The sequence below is a fragment of the Asterias amurensis genome, chromosome 15, assembly GCF_032118995.1.
Source record: "Asterias amurensis chromosome 15, ASM3211899v1".
NCBI classification, from domain to species: domain Eukaryota; kingdom Metazoa; phylum Echinodermata; class Asteroidea; order Forcipulatida; family Asteriidae; genus Asterias; species Asterias amurensis.
This window is the reverse complement of record NC_092662.1, coordinates 16,138,659-16,151,634: the sequence shown is the minus strand read 5'-3', so window position 1 is coordinate 16,151,634 and position 12,976 is coordinate 16,138,659. Positions and strand designations below refer to the sequence as shown.

At 39.8% G+C, this 12,976-nt stretch overlaps 2 protein-coding genes across 2 annotated transcripts in view; one reads left to right on the top strand and one right to left on the bottom strand.

The window, feature by feature from the left end:
- LOC139948292 (uncharacterized) overlaps window positions 1-12,976 on the top strand; it is a 29,476-nt gene that overhangs the window by 6,057 nt on the left and 10,443 nt on the right. Inside the window, exons 3-5 of the mRNA XM_071946398.1 lie at window positions 289-325; window positions 2,689-2,879; window positions 3,540-3,573. Coding sequence (XP_071802499.1) covers window positions 289-325; window positions 2,689-2,879; window positions 3,540-3,573 — 262 coding nt within the window. The remainder of the gene's footprint in view (window positions 1-288; window positions 326-2,688; window positions 2,880-3,539; window positions 3,574-12,976) is intronic.
- On the bottom strand, window positions 5,109-9,696 carry LOC139948261 (uncharacterized). Its single transcript, XM_071946358.1, has 4 exons — window positions 9,377-9,696; window positions 8,289-8,325; window positions 6,463-7,290; window positions 5,109-5,668 (listed from the first exon to the last, which is right to left on the bottom strand). The coding sequence occupies exons 1-4, from the start codon at window positions 9,413-9,415 to the stop codon at window positions 5,433-5,435; spliced, it is 1,140 nt and encodes a 379-aa protein (XP_071802459.1). The 5' UTR covers window positions 9,416-9,696; the 3' UTR covers window positions 5,109-5,432.

Here is a 12,976-nt window from a genome sequence, read left to right as displayed (position 1 = left end):
TGTTGATTGTTTGTCCTTCCGGAGTAATTCCAGTGTCTTGTGATTATCTGAAAAGGGTGAACGGGTTTTGAGACGCCATGGTCGGTCGGGCCGCTCGAGACTGTCGGCGGGAAAAGTGTTTTTGTTTCTAATTTATCAACCATGTTTTTTTATATAAATATTGTGAGGACATATGCAAAGAACACACACAAATAAAGGAACCTTTAACATTCGAGATGAACATTAAATTTATCATTTCCTCAGTCACCAGCCAAAATAACATTTTTTTTCTCTCTCTAACATTTACAGACGAACATCATCGAGCCCGAGAAACAACTAAAGCACGGTAAGTTCATTTGAATTTAATTTAGATCAAACAATATATAAAACTGTCGAACACACAAGGCTCCCCGCCATTATTTTCCCCAATTCAAAAGACCGTTTTAGTCTGGTACGTGAATTTGTTTTAAGAAAGAACACTTTTCACTATAGATGTCTTTTTAAAACAAGCCATCTCCTCACAGGAAGCTTTGTATGGGCAATCCAAAATTTTCTGAAGCATTTTGTTATTTAGGATATATAAAATATTAAGAGGGACGTGTCATTCGAAAACCACGTGGTTTCTGTTGTTTAATTGTTTACTTCCAAATCGAAATTCCAGTCGTAATCTCTCAATTTAAAGACACGATTGAGCCATTGCCTGCGGGGTTGGTGAATGATTTAGCGACACAAAATGCAACTTCCAGCACTATCTTTTCGGGCATTGAGCAGTCCTTTATAAATCCTATATAAATCCTTTATAAAGTGCAATGCCATTTTGTAGAGGAAAACCACAACAAAGTGAACGTTTTTACTATTAACAGGGGGAGCGAGACAATAGTTGAAATACCCACAAACTATTCGGAGCACTGAATTTGACATCTGATACTCGTTTTAATGATAGCTGTACTTACCTGGCATGCCGACCTTTTTTGTCTGGAATAATTTTGTACTCCTCCTTTTAAAGAGCAGTGGTAAACAATAACATTGGTTTAATTTCTTGTAAATTTTGAGGTGCCCGGAAGTCACGTTAACAACTTTAGGCATACAGCACATGCGCGTAAGATATGACGTAATGACTTTATTTCCAACCATATTTCCAACCCCGTACTCCTCGACACACCTTGGGGACGAGGCTGAAGGAAAAATTGTTAGCCTTTATCCGACCCGTCATTTGCGTCGCGCCCGAATTTTTGTTGTCAACAAATGTTTGTTTGTTTTTTTCTTTAAAAAAATCTTTAAAAATCTCCACAAATTGGTGTTTGTCGAACCAGTATACAGTCTTGTTCGTAGAACAGTTGTTAAAAAAAAAACAATTAAAAAAAAACCAAAAGACATTTTAAACAGTTCAATACTGTGAAAGTGTTGTGTATTGATTTGACCTGGACTAAAATCAAATGTCTGCAAAGCCGTACTGCTGGTGCTGTGTGATTTTCCTGAGGTTTGAAATTTACAGGCTGGTCTGGAACTCCATCTTTGATTTGAGAGGGCCAGGGCCATTCTCAATTTGCAAACAAAGTGCACTTTTATTGGAACAAAACCTTATAGTCTAGGGGAAACTTTCGAAGGGGCAGCAAGGCCAAGACCAGGGCAAAAGATGCAATTGCATCAAAGACCTGTGTAATTCAAGGCCTGAATTTACGATCGCTACACCAAGTTCTGAATGTGAACTCCCAATAACCTAACCAGTCGACGGCACATCCAAGGTTCCGTAACATTCCAATGGCTAATTTTCCATTGTCCGCTCCAAACTATTAACAACTTATCCCCAAGCAACATTCACCTCAAAAAATGTTAATCCTTACCCACAAGTCGGTATCACTAAGTAGCGAGAGATTGTTAGACTGATAACCCACCCACAGGGAAAGTACAAATATTTTCAAAAGGTCATCTATGTCGGGGAAGAAAAAAAACTTACAAATATTTGTCTCTTTACAAAATGAAAGGAGCCAATTAGTTTACAAATTTCGGACCCAAGGTGATTGGGTATTTTCGTAATTTTCTTAAAGCCCAAAGGGCTACACCTGTTTTTAAACACCGAACGAAAAATCATTGATCGTTTGAGGAATGTCTCTTTACTTGCCAGTTTTCAAATACCACCAAATCCTTGAAGGAAAAAACATTTTCTCTTAACCATGCAGAAGGATAACAATTTGCGAAGAGTCTATAAGAAGTAACGACAACTTTTCAAATATAGGGTTTTTGTTAAATTTGGGTGCATGCAGTTGAACAAAAATGGCATCAACAACCTTTCCAGTATTGTCGATAAACAAATGGCGCTCGTTGGCATGGCATCGACAGCCGAATATTAGCAAAACAATCAATATTGTGAACAAAGTGTTGTGACCAATTTCAATATTTCTTCAAACTTCCTATTAAACACAAATATAACCCATGGGTGCTTGGTTTCCACAAACTCAGCACTTTTCTTTACATGTGTACTGTACAAACTGTGGCTATCTGTGCTGAGTTTTCCAACCTTGGTTGGCCGCAACTTGGGCCTTGGCTGTGGCGTTGCAACGGCTGTCTCTGCTGGGAGCGATGTGGGAGGGAGCGAGGTGGCATATCAAAAAGGGTGGATGTAATAAAATGTATGTCTCTAAAAAATAATTGTCAAACTATGGACAGAACTTGAGTGATACTCAACTCATCTTTCAATGTTCAATACAGAGCTATCCCAAGATGTCCAGCGTACGAAAGAACCATTACAGTCGTCGGACATCAGCGTGTCGTCGTCAACAGGGTGCCTGACTGACGAAGCGGCAGACGGTACAAGGATTCCCGAGGCAGGCGGTAACATCGGAGAGGACTTGGGCTGCAAGAACGCCGAAAGGAACTCAGCAGCAAGACTGGACACACAGGTATGAATGGACTAAATAATTTTATCATTGTGCTGCGGACTCTGATTGGCTGGCCGATGCTGTCCTGGTTGTTTGACGAGTAGTGATTGGTCGGTTGATTCGGGCCAGTTTCTGACCTAGAGCCTCTGGTTGGCTGGCCGCTGCTCTCTTTGTTGCTTGACTAGTTGTGATTGGTTGATCTTGGCCGGTTTCTGACCAATACACAAGCCTCTGAGTGTGACGTCAGAACATCAGGATGGCTGATTGGTTGATTGTCAACTTAACATGGGCTTCCTTCCAAATCAGTCAGAAATGCTGCTATAGTTTAGTGGCTCTGGCTTTATCTGCCGACTGAGTAACACGGGCATCGGATTTCTGGCTTTCTGGGTTTTGCAGGCCTTGGTGCCCATTTCTGACTTGTTGCAGGTCGTTCTGTGTCCTTCTGGTACCTAATCTGATTGCAAGCAAGGTTTAGATTTTGCAAGACTGTTGGCCAGCTTTTTATTAAGACTATTGGCCATGTGGCTGCTGATTGTTTCCCTATTAATGGCTAGTTGGTCGGATAGGTTAAATAAATAGACATGAATTTACGTTCATTCAGTCAAGAACCCTAAAGTTTCAAAAGTCAATGCTACCTGTAAAATCTCATAATAACTGCTTTTTATATATTTTTTCATAAAGGTTGACTTAATCGAAGTTTGGACGACTGAAGAAGGTAGGAAACCCTTTGATAACCCTAAAAAGTCTTTCAATTTCCGGTTCAAAAAGTACTCCATTAGAAATGCATACAAGTTTTATTTTTAAGATTTAATCTTTCAGGATTTATTAAAGGCACATAATGGTTGCAAAAATAACTCAAGTCAAAACTAAATTTACATTGTCTGTCATCAGAGATATCTTGGAACCTGTGTAATGAGAAACAGGTGCATTTAGGTGATTTTTAAAATTGTGCATGGTGTTAAAGGCAGTGGACACTATTGGTAATTGCTCAAAATTATTATTAGCATAAAACCTTACTTGGTAATGAGTAATGGGGAGAGGTTGATAGTATAAAACATTGTGAGAAACGGCTCCCTCTGAAGTGACATAGTTTTGGGGAAGAAAGTTATTAATTTCCACGAATTTGATTTCGAGACCTCAGAATTAGATTTTGAGGTCTCAAAATCAAGCATCTGAAAGCACACAACTTCGTGTGACTAAGGTATTTTTTCTTTCGTTATTATCTCGCAACTTCGACGACTGATTGAGCTCAATTTTTTTGAAGAACCTTTGTAGTATTGATGTTTTGAGCAGTATTAAAGAAGAAAAATCAAAATATAGCGCCTTATGCAAGGCCTCAACTACATATCACATAGAAAACACTCATAAAAAGCCTTTGAAGCCATATAAACTGTTGCCCAGGTTGTATACTCCCAAGGGAACTGAGAAACATTAAAAAGGGATGTTGTGGCCCTACGACCAGCCGTCGATTTCACAAAACTCTTCCTTACTTAAGACTAATCTTAGGACTAAGGACGAGTCCCAACCCTACACTGTAGCATGCAGACCTTAAGATTAAGCTAAGTTAGGACTCGTCCTAACTCGAGATAAGACGAGTGTTAACTCTTTGTGAAATCGACCCCAGGTCACTAGTGTAAAGTGCATTGATACAGTTATCGTGAAATATGCTATATAAGAATAATTATTATTATTATAAAATCTTACAATATGCAGATAAGCAATATAATACATACCAATAAAATAAAGGAATTTAAAAAAGAGTCGATGAAATCACAAGAGGGGAGTGGTTACCAGATACCAGTACGCTTCATCCACCCTCAGCCAAGATCCTCAGCATCTGGCTATTTACATTTGAACAATATAACTGGGCTAAAAATTATAACAAAACCAGAGGATTATGCAAATAATGAGTTAACTAGGGTTACATTTTAATAAGGCACAAAAAGGTGCGCCATTTTTTTTCTGGGGGGGGGGGCACTTCTGGCCAGTTCGAATGTAGTTCATTTTTCATTTCTCTAAACGCTTATGGAAAAGGGGGGAACAACCACTACAAGTCACAGAAAAATATTATTTAGAATAATTTTTTGTACAGCGCCATGAGCGTCATGCCTGACGGACTTGAGAGCTCTACAAGAGGCCACTCCTATTATTAGTATTTGTTATGGGTTAAACAACGGGGTGCACTATTACTTTCTAGAGGGCACTATAAATTTACAGAAATGAAAAGGGAACCTCAGTTTCAATTGGTTCAGGCCAATTGAAAGCGAGGCTCCCTTTTATTTAATTCTCTAAAATGAATGTTTACAGAAGATGGAGGAACAATCACCATCACAGAAATACTTAGAATAAATTTGTTTGACAAAGACAAATTTACTAGATTTGAACCAACCTACACGACCTCTGAATCAATATTTTGGCGCTTTTACAACTGAGCTATCTAGCCCGAATTTGGCAGTCTCCCTATTCGTCGATTAAGTGGGTTTTATTTTACCTACAAATATTGGATAGTCGAGATCGTCTACCTCAATGGAGCACTGAAATGTCACTTTGTTTAAAGCGAACACCGCGCATATTTTACAGCATTTTATACACTGCATAATTGGCATCTATACCTTCAAATATTGGATAGTCGAGATCGTCTACCTCAATGGAGCACTGAAGTGTCACTTTGTTTAAAGCGAACACCGCACATTCACTGTGACCGAAACAGAGGTGCATACATGAGACAACAGAGGGCGCTGTGACATCGATCATGAGCCGACCTTGAGTCTCAGTCAACTCACTCAAGACGAAGCGAGCAGCTTTTCGATCTGCAGAGAAATACAAGACTCCATGTAAATGAATCCAACTGGAGATTTCAGTCCCTCCATGGAGCCAGGAAACTAGAAAACAAGTCTTGTTAGCTAGTTTTGTAAACAAGTTTTGTTTACTCTCCCCACCCCTACCCCCCCCCCCCCCTAAACAAAATGATGAAATGCATCTCAACAAATTCCACATTTCCCTATAGAGACCGAACCAAATAGCATAAACAAAATGTCAAATTACCCTGGGTCGATTCTTTGAATAAAAAACAAAAGACACTGAAATACCATCCCTAAAAATTATGCAGTCGTTTTAAAGGGTTTAAAAAGGTTTTATGTTCAGCCTGTGTTTGTATAAGGAGGGGTGGGAGGGGGTTGAAATGGGGCCTTTCAACCCCCCCCCCCCAAGTTCCTACATGTCGGCAACTTTAATGGGTGGCTGTAGAAAATAAAATTATATACCTAGGCGAAGTTCTAGAGCCAATATTTCTATTCTTTTTTTCTTAATATTTTTGGGAGGGAGTGCTTAGACCCGACTGGCACTTGGGGCCTTTCTCAAACTTCGGCTTGGGCTCCGGTTCAGGCTCTGTCGTTTGATGTTCGACACATCACTGCGTGCAAAATACATACAGCACTAAAAATTTATAGGAAGGCTGGTTCATACTCGCTGCGTTTCGCAAAGCCGAGGCCGAAGATGAAGCCTTAGCCGAGGTTTGAGAGAGGCCCCTGGCTGTACCATGATACCATTGTACCATTTGTAGTGATGACGAAAAAGCCTGAAATGGGAAGTTGAGTGAACCTACCTTTCTGGCAGCTCCAACGGTCAGATGCTGTTTGGACAGTCGTGCTGATCTCAGCTACTGAAGTTTGTGAAACTTCAGTTGTGTCATCGGGAGCACCTGTGCTGGCAACAGTGGTGACTTGGGGGGCAACAGTTGTGACTGGTGCGGCAACAGTGGTGACTGGTGCGATCACAGTGGTGACTGGTGCAGCTACAGTGGTGACTGGTGCAGCCACAGTGGTGACTGGTGCAGCCACAGTGGTGACTGGCACGGCAATAGTGGTGACTTGCGGGGCAACAGTGGTGACTGGCGCGGTCACGGTGGTGATTGGTGCGGTCACGGTGGTGACTGGCGGGACATCAGTTGTGACTGGTGGGGCCACAGTGGTGACTTGCGGGGCAACAGTGGTGACTGGCGGGGCAACAGTAGTGACCAGCGGGGCAACAGTGGTGACTGGTGGGGCAACAGTGGTGACTGGTGCGATCACAGTGGTGACTGGTGCAGCTACAGTGGTGACTGGTGCAGCCACAGTGGTGACTGGTGCAGCCACAGTGGTGACTGGCACGGCAATAGTGGTGACTTGTGGGGCAACAGTGGTGACTGGCGCGGTCACGGTGGTGATTGGTGCGGTCACGGTGGTGACTGGCGGGACATCAGTTGTGACTGGTGGGGCCACAGTGGTGACTTGCGGGGCCACAGTGGTGACTGGCGGGGCAACAGTAGTGACCAGCGGGGCAACAGTGGTGACTGGTGGGGCAACAGTGGTTACTGGCGGGGCCACAGTGGTCACATGTTCAGTAATAGGGTTGCCATAATAATCAAATCTACCAGGATCAGAAGTATCTTCTCCTACTTAAAGAATGTACAAATCAAGATTTGTCATGAGCGATAGCGAATAATATTGCAGAACAATATTTAGGGGGGGGGCAAAGTTGTCCAAGATTATCTTTAAATAAGTTAATTGATCGTTATTTAAACCTTGATGCAGTTCCAAAGCAGTATACTTTTCTGTGATTTCATATGGGGGGGGGGCATTGGGGGGGGGGGTGAGAGTCCTGCCACTAAGTGTCTCCCATTATAATAATTATATAAAAATATTTTAAATAGTGTGAAAACTTTCAAGCAAGCATTAATCATCATAAATTATTGATAGGTTAATTATAATTATCTGATCAGTGATCAGCATACTTTTGAAGAAAGACGATATTAATTTAAGAGTGCACGCAACAGTGGCAAATTCTACAGGCCTGGCATTACAGGCAGGCCTCGCAGGCCATGACATTCGTTGCCCCTGGTGTTGGTCTTGGTGCACTTCAAAAGTTTCCCATTGACTCTAAGATTTTCCAATTGGAGTGCCCTTTGCAAAATGAAAATGGCCTTGCCCTTCCAACATGTTAAAAAAAATGAAATTCCAGGCCTGAATCTAAATAGAAATGTTCACAGGTTTTAACATAACATTCAAGCTATAATGATGGTCATGGTGGAATCATTCCTTTGACAAACTTTTACCTGCAATGCTACAGTTTTGAATCGCGGATCCAAAACCATATGTTTGAAAAAAGTGAATGTGTTTTTTCACTATATTGTAACTCCGACAACCGGATATGCTTAATCTTTTACAGGCTTGGCCCTATTGTTAATTACTCAAAATCACTGTTTCATAAAAACTTACTTGGTTACGAGAAACGGAGAGCTGTTAATAGTATAAAACATTGTCAGATGACTCCATCTGAAGTAATTGAGTTTTTGAGAAAGAGGTAATTTCTCACTCAATTTTAATTTTAAAAGACTTCAGGCCTGGTGAAGTCTTGTAATATTAAAGCTGTCATGACCTGGGTAGAACTCACCATATCCTTTTGAAACCAAACCCACCAAGAACAGCATCTGTGTACAGGGAGTAAAAGATTAAGGGAATCAATGTGTGGTGAAGAGGTTTTCAACTAGTGGTTTAATCCCAACGAGGCCTGGTTCTCGATAATTTTACCGAGACGAAGTCGAGGTCAATTATCAAGAACCAGGCCTCGGCAGGTTTAAACCACTAGTTGAAAACCGAATCAACACACTTTGATTCCTATTCATAAATACCTTTTCGGTAAAAAAATCAACACTTTTTGGTCAAAAAGTAAAATAAATGCAAAAATTATAATTGTTCAATGATTTCTTTCAACACAACACCCCTCCAGCTATGAAATGGTAAAGCCCTCCGCCGCCCTCAGGTAAACAACTCCTTATAAGGGAATGCTGTGCGCGTCGCGCATATCGCGTGATGTGGCACAACTGTTTCAGCTGTTGCTCTCGACCAATAGGAATGAAGAAACTGTCTTATAAGCACAGGTGCAAGCTCCCGTGTAAAGCCCATGTTTCAACACTTTTTACTGGTGTTATATCATCCGTTCAAACAACCCCTCGTGATGCCCTCTCGACCAATCAGAATAGATAAACTGTCTTAGGTATTTATGATTGTACATTGTAATAACTCTCCTGAATGTATAAGCCCTACTTCTCAAACAACAAAGCCTGTTACCTTGGTTAGTTTTTGTCAACACAAAACACAAACGTCCAAAGATTATGCGGTTCAAAGATGATGATAGCAGAATTGCTTCTCTTGAAGTATAGTAATACTTGCTAAGGTGCTGTACTTTTTGAACAATGAGTAAAACAATTTCATGAAAATTATTTTAGCATGTACAACAGATTTATGCGACTCCCCTGAAAAAAATTGCTCTGTGCTTTTCACTTTTTTCCCTCAAAAACTTGACAACTAATGAAGCTGAAACTTGTTAAATTTTATGACATCTCTATTCACAGAGTATGGATTCATGTCATGGTCAACATCTTGATCTACAAAAGCTCTATCAAAACCCTCTTAAGCCCCAGAGTTTTTTTAAACACGAAGCCTGTTCCCCTTATTGAAACCATTTTGAGATATACTTACAACAAAGAGACCGCTTAAGATTCTCTTCATCCCCGCCATCTTACTGGATCCTGTCGTTGAGAGAGTTGGGTGAAAAAAAAATGAACCAATTCACACTTTAGTGTTGTGCTTTGTAGAGTAATACATTACTACTGTACCTGCGAGTTTCATCATGAAATGGCATTCTAAGAAGCCAGCCTTATAGCATGATTATAGTCCTTGAAACTATGCTCTATGAACCGCTACTATAAGTGAATTTAGCTTATGATCTTAGTTTTCCCGATCATGATTAATAAAAACGGTTATATTAATATTCACGTCAGCTTGGATGGTTTCCTGATTTCTCCTCATCCATGCTGAGCCTTCTGTATGTGTGGATTGGGTTTCATTTCGTACCTTGCCGCAATTTATTTGCATAAAAGTCTGTAAGCATAACAACTTGCTAAGCATAGAAAAATATTGCTCTACAGAAACTGGTTACCAGCCAACCTTCCATGAAGTTAACACTGATGCCGCTGGTGCCACACTCTTTTCGGGTTAACAAAGAAATTTGATAAGCAGTATTGTCTGCTAAATAGCTTCATGAAATGATCTCTGGTGACTATGTGGGGTTTCCCCCTAGTATAGTAATAAGGTTTTCCCTCCCACTTCTGAAACTGATGTTTTTTTCCCCCACAGTTATCTTCGGGCCTACAGACACTTTGGAGGGTTGATAGGTTTCATTACCATAGATACTGTACTTATAATAACAATAATACTTGCCGTCCTAGCAACAAATGGTCGAGTAACTTGATGTAAATATTTTAACATTACTACGGTTGAATAAGAAAACCCACATTTTGCAATGTTTTATGAGACAAAAGCACTTATGTAGGACTCGTAACATCGTAGCCATTTGCAGTTACAACAAGGTCAAAGTCATAACTTAGCACAACATTATGCTTACCAGTTATGTCATAATATGTACCATTGATGACCAGTATACTGGTTGTTTTTGCTTAGTAGGAAATTATTAAGCAATGTTGTTTGCTTAAGCAACTCCGAAATGGAGGCCATTAGTGGGCGATTTGGTGTTGTGCATTATTTGAAGAAGAAAAAATGGTCACCAAGCCATTATGACAAATGTAACAAAACAAACTTGGTCACTTAATACTTATCATCCTTGAACTCAAGTTGAGAGGTTTTTTTCTTTCTTTCTCTTGAAGCAATATTTCTGCTCAAGCAACTCTATCTAATGGAGGTCATTAGTAGCACTGGGGTGGATTTCACAAAGGTAGTCCGAACTTAGGACTAGTCCTAGGCAATGCTAAGAGATAGGACCAGTCCTAAATTAGGATGAGTTACTGGTCCTAACTTAGGACCAGTCCTATCTCTTAGCATTGCTTAGGACTTGTCCTAAGTTAGGACTACCTTTGGGAAATCCACCCCAGGCACTGCAAACCTTCTACCACAATAGTTTCTAGTCTCATTCAATATCTTAAATGTTACTCTAATGCTATTCCAAAAAAATACACTATACTAAAATTATTTTGTACACATTTCAAATATTTGTGTCCTATCAAAATGTCAACGAGCAGTAGTTTCAAGGTATTTTCTTGTTAGTTGTGATCGGGGCCAACATTTTGCCTTTTCTTTACTGGTGAGAAAACTTTAGACACTTCTATCTTCTTCTGGCAGGACTGCTTCAATAAAACCAGGCAAAAAAAAAAAGACCACACCCAATCCCAACCCCCACAAAAAAGAGCTCAAACAATAGTCACTTTTTTTCATGTGTGCAAACAAATTCACAGTAATCTGAATATCAGCTAAATCCAATTGAAGAAACTTGAATAAAATCTCCCCTCCAGGAATTTGTTTTTCTCCGATTTTCATAACCTTTGAACAATCATATTACCTCAATACGAAAGCCCAGGGGTGGATTTCACAAAGAGTTAGGACTAGTCTTATCTCGAGTTAGGACCAGTAACTCGTCCTAACTTAGGACTGTCCATGCTAAGTGTATATCTCCTAGAACTAGTCCATCCTAACTCTTTGTGAAATCGACCCCAGCTCACACAAAAGCAATTATTTAGCAAGTGTCCTTTGCTAAATTGTAGCATGGTTGTACAATTTTACAAAAGGTGACTTGACAATTTTTTTTTACTTTCCAAAGTCTCTTGTAAAATCTTGCCAAACATTGCTACATTTTACAACCATGCTAAAAACAAAGCGTGGGTCCCCTGTTAAAATTGCTGTCGTGTGAACAGCGCTAACAAGTGTCAATTCAGCAAAGAAACAACTCACCTATCTTCTTCAGTTTCAACGTGGGAGTTTCAACCCGTGTGTTGTGAGGAACGGAAGAGGAATAAAGTGTTTCCCAGCTCAGCTCGTGTTCGCTTTAATAACCTTTGAGGCAGGGTACCGGTGGCAGTAAATCAATTAAATTAACCCAGCTAAAGAGTCTTCAATGACACTGCCTCAGTTAAATACAGTATAAAGTGCTATTAGAGATTAAAGGGAAGGTATACGTTTGGTTATCACCTGTAAAAGCACTGGTTACTATTGATAATTACTCAAAATAATTGAACATGAAAAAATTACTTTGTAACGCGCAATAGAGAGCTGTTGATAGTATAAACAAGGTGGGAAACGGCTCCCTGTCTAAAGTATCGTAGTCTTTGAGAAATAGGTAATTTCTCACTTAAAGGAACATTACAGAATCGGTTTTTGCTAACAAAACAGTTGCTGGCAGTGTAAGCACTTTATGTAATCCACCATATACATAAACAGACAAATCCGTAGAAGTTTGAGATCGATCGGCCATCTGGGTCACGAGAAAATAGTGAAAAACCGATTAGACAGTTTGCATGACATTGATGCAAACAAAAGAAATGAATAAAACGCTCACTGAGCGATAAACTCCAAACGCAAAGTTAAATTATTTATTTCACATCAAATATGACATTTCAGGCAGAAATATTTCAAGGGATGTTTTCTACTATCATCATCATTAGACCGTGTAAGTTTGATGTTAATCTTCGATTTTCGACGATATCTCAAAAAGCGCGACCACTCTTTGAAATGAAATTCTGTTGCAGTAAATCAATTTAATGAACCGTAATAAATTGGTTTCAAGTACACTGCTTCGATTTGACTCATTATGAAGGCTCTTGTAAACCTAAACATAAACCCGAAATAGCCAACACATAATAAAGGCCTGTATTTAGAATTTAAAGACACCGAACACTGTTGGTAATTTTCAAAGACCAGTGTTCTCACTTGGTGTATCTTAACATAATGCATACAAAAACAAACCTGTGAAAATTTGAGCTCAATCGGTCATTGTCACACGAAGTTGTGTGCTTTCAGATGCTTGATTTCGAGACCTCAAATCCTAAATCTGAGGTCTCAAAATCAAACTTGTGGAAAATAACTTCTTTCTCAAAAACTACATTACTTAAGAGGGAGCCGTTTGTCACAAAGTTTTGTACTATCAACCTCTCCCCATTACTCGTCAGTAAGTAAGGTTTTATGCTAATAATTATTTTGAGTATTTACCAATAGTGTCCACTGCCTTTAAGATGACATAGTGTCGGCAGGAGGGCATGCAAGGATGTATTATGGGTCATGGGTTAGGAATGG

Excerpts from the sequence above, each read along its gene's own strand:
- LOC139948261 (XM_071946358.1), bottom strand. The coding sequence starts at position 9,415 with ATGGCGGGGATGAAGAGAATCTTAAGCGGTCTCTTTGTT. Across the intron at positions 8,326-9,376 it reads TCTTAAGCGGTCTCTTTGTT|ATGCTGTTCTTGGTGGGTTT; the intron begins GTAAGTATATCT and ends CCCTGTACACAG. Across the intron at positions 7,291-8,288 it reads TTTGGTTTCAAAAGGATATG|GAGAAGATACTTCTGATCCT; the intron begins GTGAGTTCTACC and ends TTCTTTAAGTAG.